Source organism: Tubulanus polymorphus, chromosome 12, assembly GCF_964204645.1.
Source record: "Tubulanus polymorphus chromosome 12, tnTubPoly1.2, whole genome shotgun sequence".
Lineage (NCBI taxonomy): Eukaryota > Metazoa > Nemertea > Palaeonemertea > Tubulaniformes > Tubulanidae > Tubulanus > Tubulanus polymorphus.
In genome coordinates, this window is record NC_134036.1 from 2,960,836 (window position 1) to 2,980,096 (window position 19,261).

Sequence of the window (19,261 nt, forward strand, 5' to 3'; positions counted from 1 at the left end):
TGTGGTATCTGTGGTATCTCAATGGTCGATGGTGTGGTATTGGTCGATGGTGTGGTATAATGGTTGATGGTGTGGTATATCAATGGTCGATAGATGGTTTTGGTTGAAATCGTCTCAAAGATGAAATCTCAGCAGTAACAGAACTGGAAGGACAGATCGATATGGTTCAATCTGTAATCTGTAAGCGTACCGCTCAGATTCTCATTTGTGTGCGTTGAATTATTAAACAGTCAAATATGAGTTCCATTTGTATGAGCGAGGGAGACCAACAAACGAGTTTGACACGTGACATTGAAGAGGAGATGGTGCAAAATACCGTATTCTCCTCCTCGGTAGATGTGGCCATTTTTTATTTACTGGTGTATACGGATAGACCGCCTCCTGGAATTGTTCTAAAAACATGAAAAAATGGGGACTAGGAAAGAAAACTATCTTAAAAGTTTATTAATGTGTGGCTTTGAAAATAACACGTCAAAATGTTGTACGAATCCTGCATAGGCGGCCAAGAATCGTTAAAACCCCGTTTGGCACCGATCGATATTAAACAGCATGGCTCTAGTGGTCAAGTTTCGCGGAAACCGATGAAATAAACCTAATTCGGGGTCAATTTTGTCACCGCGCGACCCATCAATTAACCACTACAGGGAATCTCAATAACTACGTCCCAGGTATTAGTGATAACGAATCGTAAATTAATATCTGGGCAGGTTTGATTATATAGAATTTGCTTTCGGTACCCGCGGTTAAGCTGCTGACCACTGGCAGCGCAGCAAGTGCACTGACCTTTCCAGAACTCGGTTCACAAACAGCGACGGATGATAGACCTCTGCATGTAATCATCCATTGATGTAATGAAAAGTTTATTTGCTGTCGGACACGGGATGACAACAACAGTGAGTTTACGCGGTGTCCATTAATTTGATGATCGATCGCGTGTGATTAAAGATCTCTGATTAATGAACGCAGAATGCTACGCATACGCGATCGCCCTTTGTAAATATTAGGCAGAAGCTGCCGGGCATCCTCTCGTTTTCTTCAGATCTCTGACAGAACGAAACGATAGGCTAACCGTAAATTGATGTTTTATTGTTTAAAGACGACCTTTGCCCTGGTCCGGACAGTCAGTGTGCCGCTGATGATTTACCCCGGGGGGAAAATATGCAGAATTACTTGCCTCATTAGCAATTGGTTCAGGGCATTAAAAGCAACCCGAAGGGATTCGATCATTGCTTTTATCTTGCGCGGGGCGTAAACCCCGGAGCGGAGATGAAATCAACTAATAAAATCAATCATTAATTTCCTAATTATGAAAATCAGAAAATTGGAGCCCTCTGTCTCACACCATGATTTCTCATGGTCACACCGTGTTCGGGCTTCAGTGTTTCTTTAATGCGTTTGATCGATTATTTATAGACTTTTGACGATAAGGTTGGGAAGAACATAAATTTTATTGATCCAATTGCTTGAAAACTTTGTTGGGAGGTGGAGCGCCCCCAGACACACAGGCCTACCATAGAGTGCTCTGTGAGAAGGACACACAGCAGACAGGACGTGCTTCAAGAGTTCTCTGAATCGGCGAGATGATATGTTTTACCAGTTGCGAATATGGTAGGGAGATATACCGGTAACCTTAGCGTGCCAGGTAATGCGCCGAATAAGAAAGTCTTGTCCAAATAATTTGCGAAGGCCGCCTAATAGACTGAAGATAATTTCCGGACTCCGGTGGCTGGTGATTGGATTTCTTTCACCAAGAAGAACGGCTTCAGTGTCTGATGTTGAGTACACTAGGATCGCAGAGCGACGGAGGTCACTGTGGAAACAACCGGATTTGATTTGGCTGCCTTCGTCCGATAAATGCCTTTTAGGCGTTCAAAGGCTAAATCACGCTTTTTGCTTTCATCTTTCAATTTTGGAATACTTTCAGAGTTCAGTTATGGTGAGGCCTGCCGGCGTCCGCGAACCAGGATTCTTATTCATCATTGTACTGATTTCATATTTCATTGGATCGACTCAAAACAGCTCAACCGTCGTCCGAATAGGTAGGTTATTAACAATAAATATAAAAATGTCATCTGCGTAATCTATTACACCAACCCACTCGAGCGCTAGGAGGCCTATTTCATTAAGTTCTAGATGCGTGTAGAAAAGCTATTTTGAGGGAGGTCTATCAGTAATCCATGGACGGTAAATGATTTTGTATAACTGTTCCTCTTGGTAAGAATTTCACTCCCGAAGTTGAACGGATAATCGAAAAGAATCAAGTACCGCACCTTAACATTGACTTGAAATTTAGCTAACAACTGTTTGTGAGATTTGAATACTAAAATTTCTTGCCTCAATTTTTCCTCGAAACCTCAACATTCATAGTCTAACATATGCGCTGTTTCCAGAGTTTAAATGTAAGCTGTCGATTTAGAAATTTAACTGTGGAAATTTTTGTACCGGTATTATTCGGACATTTGGGATCGAAAAGCTTGTTGTACCGTAGCTGAATTCTTATGCAGCTTAGTGCCAATACGTCACAGCGACCTTGCTTTTGAAGCACTGTCCCTAATTTGGGCCAACTTAATACACTGGCGTGTCCTTGAAGCACCGGGAAAAGTACTAGTGAATTTAATGAGAGAAATCTTTGAAAGTTCTGCTCCAATTTGCATTGTGACAGATTCGAATTCTCTTCTTAATTGAGACTACACGCGAATAGCGTTGGTTATTAGCCGTACTTCCAAGCCGCGGACAACCTTTCCAAATATTGACATAACGGCGATAGAAATTATCGATTGTAAAACGACTGAAGGGTTTAAGCTTTAACTCAATGGAAACCTTACGAGGAGAGATTACCGTCATCCAGGCTACTTCATCGAACTAACACCGGAACACATGTGATTTTCTCGGTATGGTAACTCGACGGTATAAAGTGTTTACCTCGTCGCGCCATTAGCAAAAATGACGAATACACTCGTGCGAATGAATGTTTGTTCTGATACTCGAGTTGCAAAGCGGGTCTAATTTCGCACGTATCGATAAAACCCGATATTTTAAGTACGCCGTCAAAAAAAAATAGCACGCGAGATAAGATATTGAAAATCTACTCAATATTGGATGCAGTGATAATATGTACGCTCAGAGCGAAGAAAGTAAAGCACCTTGACAATGACAGTTTATACAGGTTATACCGCACAAATGATGCTGATTTTCACTAATTGTAATAATGATGCGTACTGATATTCAAAACTCTTGAAACTTATCGACTCTCTTGATTACTGAGTAATTTGACGATAAGGTGTTAGCCTACTGAGGGTCTTACCCCCTTAATTGAGTAATTTAAACAGGAACAAACACGAAAGGTGTTACTGAAGGTTTTAGATAAGGTTTGTGTAAGGTGTTGATGAGAGTCTTACCCCCTTTGAAGTTTGAACAGAAATATGAACGTTGCTACCGACAGTTTTGTACCTTGATTACTGAGTAATTTAAACAAAAATATAGATGAAGGTTTCATTCAGGGTCTCCCCCCTTTATAGCCTAACTGTAATAAATGAGTGTGTATATGTTTCTGGTTAAATTGATATTAATAGAAAAAAGCGGATAGCTATATTCGTGACTATTAATGAAAATGATTCATTAACCATTTGTCTCAAATTGGCTTAGACAACACAGCTCTCCGCTTTTCGTAAAATGAAAAAATAAATAGATAGGCCTAGTCCTAAATAAAGCATGTTAATTTCTGATGATATTTCTAGGTGGTATATTTGGTAATACGGCAGCGGCGGAAGAGTCGGCCTTTCGGTACGCCGTAGAATACGTCAATCAGCGCCATCTATTAGGCGTTGATTATACCCTGGATTATTTGCTCAACACAACGTCCGTATTAGCATCGTTTGAAAGTATACAGCATGGTAAGTGCTGCCACCTAACTGCGGTGTCGGTGGTAATGACAACAGAAAGACCATTTGAATTGTTCCTAAATAACTCTCTTCGCTTATCTCATCCTCATTATTCTTCATTGTCTCTCCTTGTTTTTTTCTCTCTCTCTTCTTTTTTTTTTCTTTTTTTTGCTTTTCAAGGGTGCTTGCTATAGCGGTTTTTGGCCTTTGCTTGGCCCTCATAAGAAAGCCTCCTTAATTTTATTTTTTGTTCTATTTGTAAATATTCTTATAACATGCTTTCTTATGAAATAAATTGAAATTGAAATTGAATTGAAATACATGTATTGGTAAATCTAAATGCTCTGTAATCACACCGAATATAAAACGGATGTCCATGATAAGATGTTAAGAGGAATTAATATTTGAATGAGTCGCAGATATAATCATGTTGATTATGATGTTGATTCCCTTGTTTTTGCAGCCTGTAACCAGATCGAATCTGGTATATTTGCGATTGTTGGTCCACTCAGTTCAACGCCGACGAAAGCAGTCCACCCTATTGCTCAACATTTCCACATTCCGCAGATTGCTCCCGTCGCAACTAATCCACTTCTCAGTAAGTTGTCGAAAACCGCTCTAGGTACCACAATCTTGCATTATGGAAATATTCACCATCATATTGTGAAGTGTGGACGATCAATTTTTGAAAGCGCGCTGATAAAATGTCTAATATCTGGTGTTTGTTGTTCATTTTCAATTAAAAATGTCTTAAGTGAAGCACTGAACACATATGAAGTGTGGACGATCAGCTTTTGAAAATGCGCTGATAAAATGTCTAATATCTGGTGTTTGTAGTTCATTTTCAATTGAAAATGTCTTAAGTGAAGCACAGAACACATGTGAAGTGTGGATGACCAATTTTTGGAAAGTGTGCTAATAAAATGTCTAATATCTGGTGTTTGTAGTTCATTTTCGATTAGAAATTTCTCAGGTGAAGTGTGGATGACCAGTTTTTGAAAGTGTGCTGATATATGTCCAATATTTGGTGTATGTAGTATATTTTCAATTATGCATATTAGGAAGAATGATAATCATGTTTCGAATGTCTATGGTGCAGGGACCACACTATAGGGTATGGGTGCCTGCATTGACAAATCTCAAAGCTTAGCCAAATATTCTATCGTGTTTTTTTTCTATCATTCTAGGTCAGCTCAATAATTTTCCGTACCTGGTTCGTCTATTGCCCTCCGATATTCTGCAGAGCATGGCTCTAGTTGATCTGGTGAAATATTTCGGCTGGAAGAAAATGGCCATCATCACCTCTAATTCCGACTACGGTAAGCGAGGATGATTTTCGATGGATAAGTTTGAAAGACTTGTATGTTATAATGTAATTGAAATCATAATTTTATGGTCACAATCCTAGATTAAGAGTGTAACAATCTCGGATTGATAGGTCTTGATTGATAGGATTGATATTCTCTATACTTGTACTGTAACAATTATGCTGATTCGAATAGAAAAATTAAGCTAAATTCAACGTCAACATTGACAATAAAGCTAGATCGTAGACATCTTTTCTAACTTGTTTCTGTTATGAAATTGTCGATTGATAGTTTTGTATTATAGGTACGAATGGTCTGGTGCGGTTTCAGGCCGAAGCTGGCAAACTAGAATGGAGAATAGTAGGTGTACAACAGTTTAGCGTAACTAACAACGCATCGCAGGTCGATGCAAGAACCCAACTGTTAAACATTAGGTCAACCGGTAAGCTGCCTTCGAATCTTTCTCGGGAAGATTCTCAACCGGTACGATCCCAAATTAGGTTTCACGTCAAATAAAGGCATGATATTCATGTTTTCCAGGCGTCAGAGTTGTGATATTGAATTGTCTGGCTGTTTTCGGATCGGTGGTGTTAAAACAAGCCCGTGATCTTGGTATGACATCAGCTGGATGGGCGTGGATCGTTACTGATGGAATGACCGGTTCTGTAAGTGCACATTCAGACCCCACTAGTATAAAGCTACAAAATTGATACCATGTTTCTCATTTCTTTTGAGCTTAAAAGTTGTCTACCCTGTACATAACTTTAAAAAAGAAACATGAACAGGCTAACCATAACAGACCCGACATATAGAAATAAGCTGATTACAAACTTGGATCCACCCTGAATTTTGTTCCCGAATGTCAACAGATCACAATTGATCTAAAACTGGCAAATAACAAATTTGCATGCCGTGATAGATGGTTTCTTATATATTCTTCATACCGAAATTTTTTTGGTCCCTAAATACATATTTTTTTCGAACAGGAAACGTTGATCGAATCGTTTCCAGTACCGGATTTTCTACAAGGTCTGATCGGCACAGCACCGGTTAACGGACTAGGCGCGCTGACCGACTTTAAGGACGAATGGATGAGTTTAAACACGACTGAGTATCCCGGTGCTGGACACGAGATGGATGTGAGTATATGTGGAAAGATCTCGTAGCCCCTTCTCCGGATTTCCCGTTTCATCTACATACTTCAATAGTGAAAAGACGCTCGAAATTGAGCTAGATATGACTTTAGTTTGGTCAAATGATCATTGGTAGCAGTTCAACTTGTCTGAACTCATTTTATCATCGAGTCCAACTTACCCACTTTTATTGGTCTTATTGGCATTAAAAACTGATTTGGAAATATTTCCATTGTTGTGTCGGATGATCAAATCCCTGGCCGGATAGACTATTAACTTGTCTCACCAATTCCGCTTAAAATATTTCTACTTCAGGTCTATGCTAGTAGTATTGCCGATGCTGTATTAACGTTTGCGTACGCCGCTGGTGCCATGTTCAACAATAGTATCTATTCTAACGTTACTTCCGTATCTCTCAACTGCGACAGTATCTCCGACCCTCCGTGGCCTTACGGGCAGATAATGTTAGATTACATATTACAAGTAGGTTCAAACGAGTCTTAATACTTTGACGCTGATGTCGAAATTTGGTCGGAAAAGTTTAAAGAATGTCTCGAGAATTAGACGCGATTATTGTATATTTGTTTTAGGTGAACGAAGACGCAGTTATGGATAGACTGCAGTTCGGTACGAATCAAGAACCGCTTCATCCGAAATTCGAAATCGTCAACATGAAGCCATACGGCTGGCAAAAGGTGCTACACATCTCGAAAGTCTTTTCAAACTGGTCAAATACCTTTTCTCCACGGTTGAAAATAATTCTAAATGTAGATGTATTTGCAAATGCCTCTTGAAAATGTTTTCTCGGATTTGGTTGCCTCATGAATAACTTTTCTACAATTTGGCTGCATTATTTTTGTAAAGACCTTCGAGGAATATATCTGAGAAGAATTTACATAATTACTTATGCCTTTGCAAAAAGCCTTTTTCAGTTTGTAACATACTAACTATTTTCTCATCCTTCTTTTCGTCTATTCAGGTCGGGAGATGGAACAAAACGCACAGTCTGGAGATGACGCTTCCCGACAACATCACCTTGTTCGGAGGTCGGTCGAATATCGTCGATTACGTCACCGAACTGGCGAATAAAACGTTGCGTATCGTGACGATCGTCGAGAAACCGTTCGTGATGCCGATCAGAACTCCTGCTAACCCGCTAGACGTGCAGCCCGACGAAGTGGAAGGTTTATATCAATTAAACATATTTTAATATATTACTTAAGATTGCGTTCGTGTGATACGTGAAAGTTACAGCATTGTTTTTCTATTGAATATGTACATTAGAACGAAACTATGTACCAGATACTGTCGTCGTAAAGAATTGGGCATTGAAATTTGGTGTGGTAGTCAATCATTGTATGAACTGACGTAACGGCTATAAACGGTTATGAAAATGTTCGTGGTAGGGGGAATACGAAAGGCCAACGATCTGTAAAGCAGTTTCAAAGCATTGCTGCTAAACTATTGAATTAAGTCAAATTACAGATCGCCGATATAAATGAGAATCCCCGTTTCACAAAGCAATATTAGTAAACAATATCGCCTTCTATCACTACAAATAAAAAACAGCATTGCTGCCGCTGTTACTAATGAATCTGTTACGTTCTAAAATCGTCAGTACTATTTCTATTTTATTAGTCTGTTCTTAATAGTCACTTTATTCCTTGAGCCACACGATATCAGTTGTTTCGGATTGTTGAGATGCTTCAACTAGGATAACTACTCAAAATCATACAGTATTAGCAGCGATGACTAGATCCATTAATCTTCCGATGACATTTCCGAATCTCCCTTGGAAAGACGCTAGAATTGAATGAATTCAATTCGATTGCAGCCCTTGAAAAGCCGTGAAATCAAATTAATCAAGTCGTTTCAATAAATCTAAGTGAAATCCTTACCCCGGGAGATCATTGGTAGATAACACATCAAACGGCTTTTATTCGTTACTGATGTAAAAGCGAGTTTGGAAATATTTTAATCCTATATCACACAGTGAGGGCTCACGGGAGCCTTTTAATCTATGTCCATGTTGCCGATGTTGTTGTTTCAGGCTACGTGATCGATTTGTTGAAGAACATGTCTGGATCGATCGGGTTTAAATATCAGTTGTACCTGATTCCTGATGGACAATTCGGAGCTAAAGACGAAGTGACGAAACAGTGGAACGGTATGGTGAAAGAGTTAGTCGATCGGGTAAGTATTAGACATCCACCGATTAACGTTTCGGCCAGATTTTGAGCATATAGTTAGCCGGTTATATTGGTAAAGATAATAGTAGAATCCCACAATAAAAGAAGTAATGTCTAAAAAAAAGTTTATTGAAATAATAGAAATATTTCGGGTAGTAACAACCAAAAATGAAGACATTTTTAGACTGAAGAAGGGTGGTAGCAACCACCTGAAATATTTCTAATATTTTGATAAACTGTTTAGACATTTCTTCATTTATTGTGGGATTTCACTATTATCGTTTTATCACGGATGTTGTGAGCTAAAAATGATTTATTGGTAAAGATGCTTCATTCTAAAGAGTACAAATTTTTACTCTTTTTTTCTTCTTCAGAGAGCTGATTTAGCTGCAGCGTCGTTCACTATAAACAAAATTCGAGAAACAGATATCGATTTCACGAAACCTTACCTGGACCTGGGAACGCGTTTCATTATGAAGGTATGTGAAAACTCTGTAACGATTTTATTGACATCATCAGATCAATCAAGTCATTGGAGAATGCATTTAGATATATTAATATATGTAGAAAGGGATGGAGGCAGCCATCTTTTCTGCCTTTCTCCACACGTCCTCAGTTCTGGTGGTCTAATGGAGGAATTAATTGAAGGAAGCCATCCATTCAGGATATATCGTCAAAGAATTTATGGAAGCATTTATATTTTCTAGAGATTGGGGTTTCCTTTAGCTTAAACTTTTTATTCCAATAGCGACTAGTAAATTGAATCGGAGATAGAAATTGGGAATCGAAAAATAGCTACGTCTTTAGTAATGTGACTTTATAAAACTAGATTTGACTTCTTATCTGTTTCCAGAAAGTCGACCCTGATCCGATCAGCCCGTGGAGGTTCCTTCGACCGTTCAACACGGAAGTCTATCTGTGGATTTTGGGGACTGGTTTTTTTGTGGCGATCATGGTGTCACTGTTTAATAAACTCAGTCCGTACGATCACCACGGTGGTTTCGTATATAACGATCACTCTGAGATCAGGTTCGTCAGGAGGATGATTGTATTCGATGCATTGAAGAATTTAATACAGAATACTTTTACGTTCGTTGTTTTCAAATCATTGGACCTTTTTTTACATTTTCATCTTTATGTGCAACTTCTATTGTCTTTGATGCATTGAAGAACATTTGATATCGAACATTTGAAGTTTTCGTCATTTTCATCATGATTTTTGCGATACCATTTTTGCCCAATTCTCAAAACGATATCGTTGTATTTCATTGCAGAAGTCAGCGCGAGATAGTGAAGTATAAGAAAGAAAAGAGGCGAGCTTTGCGTGCGCTGAATTTTAGTAACGCTTTATGGTTTTCTGTTGGATCACTTTTACAGCAAGGCGGTGATGAAAATCCCAACTCACTTTCAGGTACATATATATTCAGGCTCCAAGTATCTGAAAATTGTTTCATATTTTCCAATCTAAGCTTTTGTAAAAGGATACCTTGTTTCTCCTAATTGGCCGGGTCACTTTTGTAAATTGCAATAAAATTTGTAGCCAGTTCATTTCTATAACTGCTGGGTCTTTTTTTAGCTTGATCATGAAATGAACAGGGTAGAGGGGTCTACTTTTAAACTCAGCAGAAAGGAGAAACAAGTTAGCAATTTCTTTAGCCTAATCGGATGTATTCTGTAATTTCAGCTCGGATCCCTACCATTCTCTGGTGGTTAGGAATCATGATATTCGTGGCGACTTACACGGCGAACTTGGCCGCGTTTCTGACCGCAAGTCGGCTGGACAATACTATCAACTCTGTCGAAGATCTTGGCTCGCAGACGATAGTTAAATACGGTAAAATTGCAATACATGTGAAATCCGTTGATTGATAAAGAAAATAAAATAAATACGATTCTGTAAAAATATGGCGGATCCTCATGTAGTATTTTCATTTGACAGGCACAGTTACAAACAGCGCACCGTTCGTTTACTTCAAAGATTCGAACATTACTTTATTCAAACAAATGAAAGAATTCATGATCAACAAGAAGACATTGGTGAAGTCATCGGATGTGGGAGTTGAGTTGGTACGTCATCTACCTCTGTACAGTAGCATACATCATCATTTGATACAAATCATCTTCACACAACTCATCCTGTCATGTGGCATGTGTTCTTGATTTCCTTGTCTTCTTTTATCTTTTTATATCAACCTTTATTTCACACAGAGTAAATAAACTCATGCTTGCTGAAGTCCAAAGGACATTATTAGCAATACATAGAAAGAATTATGTATGTTATGTAATTGATGAAATGTTGTTACTTAGATTACAAGAATCTACATTTGAATGATATAACAGATATTTATAGCAAGGAACTTTCTTGACTTCTTGGCTTGATTGTTATGAGCCATTACAAAGTGACCTGTCTATAGAAATTGATATGTCCTCTTTCAACTTTTCACATGAGGTTTTGAATCTGAATTGAGCAGATTGACAAGTTGTCGGCCATGGTACAGTACCGACATTTGGACATATTGACGTTTCTTATACCATGTGGGGTGTGCTTGTGTCAGAATTAAGTTGTAGGTGCTGGGATAGTTAAACTACAACGACAATCAATTACTGACGAAAGATCAACGTTGGTTATGCATCGTTATTACTGATTACTGTAGGATGCAAGTGGTCAAGGGAGAACATTTTATTTGGAAATTGAAAAGTAGCTCTGGATTATCTGGTATAGTTACAGGTACATTACTTTCTGTTTCAGACACGTACTAGCGATTACGCGTTCATCTGGGATTCGGCCGTTCTCGATTACGTCGTCGAACAGCAGCCGTGCAATCTGAAAAGTGTCGGTCGTCTGTTCGGTAAAATCGGATACGGATTTGGGCTGCAGAAAAACTCGCCGTACACGGAAATACTTTCCGGTCATATACTGCGTCTCAGAGAGATTGGCTTCATGGAAAAATTGCAACGTAAATGGTAAGTAAGATAAAATCCCACTATTTACAGATTAAAAGAATTTAAAAACCAGAATTTATTTATTAAATCTAAAATATTTAAAAGACACGACGTTTCGATCTCACCCTAGAGATCATCGTCAGGTGTGCAATGACGATGATCTCTAGGGTGAGATCGAAACGTCGTGTCTTTTAAATATTTTAGATTTAATAAATAAATTCTGGTTTTTGAATTCTTTTAATCTGTAAATAGTGGGATTTTATCTTATTATCCGTTCACCACGTTTGAGTGTGGTCATCGTTCTAAATGGTAAGTGTTGTGTGTAGTCAGAGGACACAGACATTGTTCCTACTCCAGGTAACCAGGCCTTGCAGCCAAGTGACTACGCCATATCAATTGTCATTAAATAAGCAATATGTGATAACACAAAAGATCCTCGAAGTTTGTATACGCTAACTGTTTTTTGAGGTATGGCAAATATTCGGCATAGTCTATGACGTTACGTGCAAAACTTTACAAAAACGTACAAGATATCATAGGTACTGTTTAGCCCATTGGTATCAAGAAGGCAAATACACTTGTTGCTATTATGTGCTACATTCTCTAGGTATGTGGAGCGTGGTGAATGTGCTAAACCGGAGGATTCGGCGACTATTACACAAGAGATCACAACAGCTGGAGGACAAATCGGTGTAGAACACATGCGTGGTGTATTCTGGATTATCTACGTCGGTTTAGGGATCAGTGTACTGGTACTGGTGGCCGAGTGGATTCTAGCATCTCTATTCAGTATCGACAAAGAGGACCCAGAGGTAAGTCCTGTCATCGGGAAATCTTTGTATCTTCGTGTTTTCATTAAGAATCGTATGAAATCTAAAAACTGAGCTCCAAAGTTATAGACAAATATATGTCGTTGGGTTATTGCCATCTTTGTGTTTCGATTAAGATTCATATCAACATCGACAACTGAACACGAGTTCTCGTCCAATAGTTGCAAAATATCACGCGTTGGGTCATTTCAATGTCCAAAAACCATTCCGACTTTACCATGATAATGTCTGTACTACTTAATGGCTTAAGTGCATCCGCTCATGTACTTCTGGTTCCAGAGATGCTGGAAAGCCAAGCATTTGCTTTGCTTACCAACCGTTCTTTTAGAGATTTTACTTTGGTTTTTCATCTAATAATGAGTATAAATAATCGGGGATGGTGATTCTGAACATGGAACTTCTAGGACATCCTTGTTTTTCTCAGTTGACCATATCACACCAAGGAACTTGATGTATATATTTCACTCATCTGTGTCTCTACATTCCTTGTTGTTCTCGGTATAGTTGAGCTAGACGAATTTTTTGGCAATTTCTTTTATACAATCTTTTTAGAAACCTCATTCGTTTTGCGAAGCGATCTCGAAACGTCTGAATCTGATGATCGCTGATATGAAAACGGACTGGTTACCGGCTTATTGTAGATCGTCGTGTTGTGGCGCGAAGGTCGACGCTGAAATACCCATCCGTTCTTCCGGTCTGGTCGTCGGTGACGTCAATCAGCGCCGGCCCAGTAACAGCTCGTTCCCGATGAGTTATTTCGCTAAACGAAAAGCGTCCTCAGGCGGCAGTGAGGTGCTTCGCGAGAAGGGATTTTCGAGTATCGGTAAGCACGATTCGACCGATACGTTTTTGTCGGTATTGAGTTCGGCTGATGTGATTGTCGGAACCGGAAAGGCGTCATACGGAGCCGGCGGTCGATCGTTGCAGACTATCGGTTCCGAATACTCGAACGGAAGTGTGTACACGATACCGCTAGAAACGCCAACGCCCTCTATTGACGACAAACTGAATCTTAAAATCACCGCCGGTCGAGTTGAGGAGTACAAAACAGACGACGATTCGGCGTCGAACGGGGTTGGTGTACCCCATCGCACAACCGCGCCCTCTAGTGTCGATAGCGATATGGACGTTTCACTTAACAGTACTATACATTTACCACCCGACGATGTGGTTGACATCTAACGCCTCCTGGTGTAGAAACTAGTGTCATATGATAGAATCGAAAGGCAATCTGTGAATTTTAAAAACAAATTGAACAAGCATAATCTGTATTTAATCGGGCAGGGCTGATTTTGGTCTTATTTAATGAACCTATGGTGGGAATATCAATAGCCACATAAATCCAAAGCTAAAATCCGCACCGAACTACATCAAGGGCCTTGGACTGCTCCATATCGAAAAATGAAAAATGCTCAAATATAATTATCTCGTAAAATGTCTAATGTATTTGATTATTTCTAATCTGTTTTTGTAGAGGTTAATATAGAAAAACGTGATTTGAATGTTCGTTGTCCGTTATAGAAAGTAAAATATTGAAAAAACACGTTTTAGCAATGTTACTACAATTATCTGATAAATCGATGGTGGTCATACTGTTGTGCGTTCGCTTTCAGCTCGATGATCGTTTCATACAGATCGGTTTATACGGTCATGAGGCTAAAAAGATTGATACCTTGTTTCTCAATTCTGCTTCAGCTTAAAAGTTGACCCGTCTCGCCGCCTATCTATCCCGTTACTTTAGAAAAAGTCATGATCAAGCTGATAATAACAGATCCGGTAGTCATAGAAATGAACTTAATACAAATTCTATTCCAGTTTACAAAAGTGACCCGACCGATTAGAAGAAACAAGGTATCATTTTATTTGGCCTAACGCCGCATTGGATCATTCTATTACACATAAAGCCCGGCCGCTATATACGTGACCGTCTATATGAAGGGTCAAGGTCACTTATATTTTGGTGCCTGTTAGTGGAATTCCCCGTCAAAATACGACAGAAGTGACGAAGTTTTAGCCTCTAAATCGCCGACCAACGTCGTTAAGCTTTTCATATCGGAATTGGTGGTATTGGGCACGTTCTGAAGGTTTCGGAGGACAGGATAATGTGGTAAATGAATGTGGTATGTCGCCAAAATGGTGCTGGAGTTTTCAGATCTGTGCTCAATGCGAAGTATGATGTCAAATACAGTGTTTGCTTGCTTTACTACTTTTTCTAATGGATTAAACATTGAACTTGGCCTATTTTGGATTGTCAGCACGAACCATAGCTGCGAAAAAGACAGATTACATTACATTGTTTATTTGTGAATGGATAAATATTGGATATAGCAAGGTCGTAGATGGACATGGATGCTGACTGAAAGTCATTAAACAATCATATATTTGTGACAGTGGTAAATGACTCCGTAGTTGTAAGTAACTCTTTCGTTTCACACTTTCATGACTATCATCTTTTGTTAATCTTTCCAAAATTCGACTGTTGAAGTTCGATTAAAACCTCGCCATGTTTACTGGAGTTAGGTAGACTGGCTTTTTTCAAACCATCAATGCATCAAATATCATTGAAATCCGTGAAATTCGATTTTAGTAGGGGAGCTGCCGGGTCCTCTCTTGCAAAGTTATAACAGTATTTGTTATCGCTTCAGTTTCAATTGCTGTATCTGTCAGAATTCTTCAACCATTAGACCTGTAGCTGTTGTCTTGAAAGTTTTATATCAATTTTTGTCCGATAGATTCTAAAAAGCGGGGTCGAAAAAATTCGTGTTGATTTTGTGAAATCAAGTTATACTTAATCTTTTTTCGATGTTTTATTCCAGGAAAAACTTTCAGGATTGAGCATTAATTCCTCAGAATTCATGCACTTTTCGATCGATGTAGGATCTCGATAGGTATGGATGGTGACGTCATGGTCTTTTGTCCAAATGCGGATATCTGTGAGTGTTTACCGATCACAATCGGGCGGACCGGATGGCTTAGTCGGTCGGCGACTAGCGTGTCACCGCTGTGGCCCAGGTTCGAGTCTCGGAGGAGGCGGGTCAGGATGTGGCAATTGATCTCCGGTAAGCGGGCGAGTCGAGAGTACTGTCCTCCCTGGAATGAGGTTGCTAATGCGTGAGTCCTACAAAATATCTGGCGTGGGGTAAATTATGTTTAATTCAGTCGTTTCTGGCTGAATTATTTATTTATCCCACAATGCCGGTCCAGGTTGCGGAGTAATTCCCCCAGGGACCTTCGACTTTTTTACAATATTAGTTTGTTATTTTAAGTTGATTGGTGAGGGTTTGGCCAAACTTTTTATTTTTCTTTATTCCTCAAAGAAATTGAAGAAAATCGCAGCATAAATTCCGTAGATCTTTATGAGTAGTTCGGTGATCAATCTTCAAGTTCATTTCTCAAGTGATGGAAAAAATTCAGTATTTTTTAAAATTCGCCGGATTCCAATCAGAGTAGATATGTACGCGGCGATGTCTGGTGAACGTGTGTATAAAATCGGCTAAAAACGACTATCCAATAGAGAATCACTCACTGGAGACTTGCCATACGCTCTACTACACAATAGTCCCGCGTGACTGCACAAACCCTCAAGCTAAATTCTAGATTCCTGAAGCAAAATTATTAAAAGAGTAAGATTGAGTTTATGATATAGTTCAAAAACAGACAAATTAGAGAGGAAATCTACTCTAAAGTTTGTTGGATAGCTTAGATAAAATTTCAGCATGAAACTTGAAGCTAAAATCGTCGCATTCGATATTTTATCTATAACGATATGTGTCCCTTGAATAGTGGAATTAAACTCGATGACCTGTGATCCCCATAGAAAATGTTTGGCACGAATTGAATGGTTCTCGAGGATTAGCGTCACGGACTTGGGCCTACCACAGAAATGCGCGATCGAGCCTTCTGATTGATCCATTTCGGTCGCCTCGATGATGCAACGTTGCTGATTGGTTGACGTAGGTATTAGAAGCGCGGTTCGAGCCGCCCGGTGCCAGTCCGAGAACTGATGTCCAGAGATGAAGGTCAACCAATAAGAGCTCTGCAACAAGGCGTGAAAAACGTGTGGCTTCAAGCGAACAACTTAGCGGCCGATGATGTTAGGACACCGAATAAGTACGCGATGATTGCAGCTGCTGGGACTGAGCAGATACCTGGCGGAACACAGACTGCTGATGCAACTGCTGCTGGTGCGATGTCGATTTCCAAATACAAGAGTATGGATAACTAAGAGAGATTGCTGATTTCATTTTGATCAGGTTAGGTATTTACAGCTTTTTCGCCTTGAACCAGTTAGAACCGAGTTTGACACGATGAAAACATTTCCAAAATTCTCCAATTTGTTCAGCTGGATTAAAGTTTAGACATTGCTGTTATAACGAAAACCAAACCAAACCCAAATTGACATTCAGTTTATTTTATCTTTTTTTGAATTTGACAGCAGCACCATCTTCAAACCTCGAGATGCAGACTCTACTCGGACTACAGCACCATCTTCAAACCTCGAGATGCAGACTCTACTCGGACTACAGCACCATCTTCAAACCTCGAGATGCAGACTCTACTCAAACTACAGCAACATCTTCAAACCTCCAGACGCAGACTCTACTCCGACTACAGCAACGTCATCAAACCTCCAGACGCAGACTCCGACTGCAGCACCATCTTCAAACCTCAAGGCGCAGACTCCGACTACAGCACCACCTTCAAACCTCGAGATGCAGACTCTACTGACTACAGCACCATCTTCAAACCTCAAGGCGCACTCCAACTCCAACTTCCTGTTCGTTTTGCCGCATGTTTATTATAAACAGCAACGTAAATAAATAAGCGTAAATTAAATTACTCGACTTTATTCAAACTCTTTGCCCCGGAAAGGACTCTCTCTTTTGTCTCGGGCCCTTTGCCCCGGAACTCTTCCGCTCACAATTTCGAAGGAAAGGACAACTTCACACTCGTTCAAAGGAAAGGATGAAGTCAAAAAGGAAGGACAACAACGCAAAGAAATACAAATTAACCGACTTTATTATTCCAATTTACAAATTCAAATTAAGAATTTCTTACAGCTTGTTTGCAAAAGTCAAATTCAACATTTTATTGAATCTACAACAACCAATAATAAAATTTTGGGATTTGAATCACCAACCTTTCAGCTAGCAGCCCAGCACCCTACCAACTACGCTATAGCGGCACACATACAACCTGCAGGGGAACTCATATTTATCCATTGCTTAAGCACATTTTATTTAAAAAAATGATGCCATCTACCGGGTGAGACAGGAACTTGTTCCTATCTCAACCCGGTAGATGGCAAGAACAGAAGTTGGAGTGAGGAGAGAGAGAGGAGAAGTGAGATGGTAAAAACAGAAGTAGTGCGGAGTGAGGTAACAGCAGAAATATTTTTAGCGATTTAAAAGAATATCAATCAAACTCTGCCAGTTCAATGCCTGGTTCTACGGTATCAGCGCACACAAGTAAATTCTCAACCGCGGACAAACTTAGCTTTCAGTATCCAAGTTCAATCTGCAGTTATCACTTTAGATATCGACGTTTTCGGTAACTAGAAATATTCTTTTTCAGAGTTGTTCCAATGTTTCATTCAATGAATTGAATGAATTCAATGAATGCTTGTGGTTTTTGCACACGAGTCTTGTTTGATGTTTGTGATCCGTGTGACGCTGATTCAGTGATTACACAATCAAATTTACAACGAACCTCCATCATATGATGTTTCTATAATTCACATTCTATTTTCGATATAATTAATTTTTGAATAGCCCAAAACCACAGCACAGTGAAATGCCAATGATCAGAAATTGGACGCTAATGTGTCAACAAATTGCGCCAAAACTGTGGATTGATAAAATTTGGATTATACAGTACAGTATTATCAAATAAGCTATGATGAAGGTCCGATGTTTACACACCACAATATAATAAGGACAAGGATATATTCACCTGACTGCTTGACCGAATCCGAAAGGCGCCAGAAATTTTCGAATGTTGGTAAATCCATTAGTTCATTGTTCAAACACTATTTAATCTGTTGACATCATCGCGCAACATATTAGACGGTGGTGAATCCTCGAGAGACAGATTTTGCTCGCTCTGGTGCATTCATTTGTTCACTGAATCATATTCCGTGAATATCATTTTAGAGCAATGTCTTTGAACGTAAATGCGTAAATGCGGTGCTGTCCAATGAATTTGGAATGTCAAAGATACCATCCTGCTTATCACCCACACGTATCAATCATGCCTTTACTGCGGCATCGCAACCTGGATAGTAAGGTATAGAATATAGCTAACACACTATGTAGAACGACAGTGAAAAAGGACAATACGGTTTTAAGGTCGTTACTTAACTCGATGTACAAGACGCCGGTACTCCATCACGCGTTGCAATCAACCGCCATCCCCATTTCTATCCCAGCAGGTATCTGAAAATATTTTGGAAGACGAAGAATAAAAGCAAAGGACGAACGGAATAAAAATAAATCACTTATCAAACTACACTAGTATCGCAATGTAATGGTCAGATCGACGAATTGATATAGGCGCTATATAACGATATGGTGAACGCAGAGAATTTGGGTTCGAGTCCCAATTATTCCAGCGGCAATATGGTTTCATGCAGTCTCGACGAATATGCAACTAAGACTCCCAATTAGCATAAATTATTGGTATAACCGACAATGTTATTGATGATTGCCGAAAATGTCATTACGAACCCTAATTAAAAATGACACTTTTCATACAGTCGTTTCTGAGCTGAAGCGGCAAAATTTACGTTCGATTTTTTACCCTTATAAATTCATTCAGAATAGTTTTAAATAACATCACATTACTGAATTGATCATATTCTAAAATTTCGCTACATTTGTCTGCGTTTAGCTATTGCCTAAACATTAATTTCAGCATAAAGCGCCTCTAGCGGATTTTCCATGAACTAAAATACGCTTCCTCGATGTTGTTAGTTGACAG

General features: G+C 39.3%; 1 protein-coding gene and 1 long non-coding RNA gene across 2 annotated transcripts; both read left to right on the forward strand.

The window, feature by feature from the left end:
* The first annotated feature begins 1,933 nt into the window (after positions 1-1,933).
* LOC141914185 (glutamate receptor ionotropic, kainate 2-like) lies at positions 1,934-13,754 on the forward strand. The gene is made up of 19 exons (XM_074805451.1): positions 1,934-2,039; positions 3,738-3,893; positions 4,345-4,479; positions 5,069-5,200; positions 5,493-5,630; positions 5,729-5,853; positions 6,175-6,327; positions 6,637-6,804; positions 6,912-7,016; positions 7,301-7,505; positions 8,372-8,514; positions 8,885-8,989; positions 9,364-9,539; positions 9,785-9,921; positions 10,195-10,344; positions 10,450-10,577; positions 11,260-11,474; positions 12,061-12,265; positions 12,836-13,754. Exons 1-19 carry the CDS (start codon positions 1,934-1,936, stop codon positions 13,463-13,465), a joined length of 3,312 nt encoding a protein of 1,103 aa, XP_074661552.1. The 3' UTR covers positions 13,466-13,754.
* A 2,118-nt stretch (positions 13,755-15,872) lies between these two features.
* Positions 15,873-17,119, forward strand: LOC141914025 (uncharacterized). Its single transcript, XR_012620683.1, has 2 exons — positions 15,873-16,536; positions 16,719-17,119. It is a non-coding gene; the product is annotated as an uncharacterized LOC141914025 (long non-coding RNA).
* Positions 17,120-19,261: the final 2,142 nt, after the last annotated feature.

Coding starts and splice junctions, on each gene's coding strand:
- LOC141914185 (XM_074805451.1), top strand. CDS start 1,934: ATGGTGAGGCCTGCCGGCGTCCGCGAACCAGGATTCTTATTCATCATT. Junction 4,480..5,068: donor CGCAACTAATCCACTTCTCA/GTAAGTTGTCGA, acceptor CTATCATTCTAG/GTCAGCTCAATAATTTTCCG. Junction 7,506..8,371: donor GCAGCCCGACGAAGTGGAAG/GTTTATATCAAT, acceptor TTGTTGTTTCAG/GCTACGTGATCGATTTGTTG.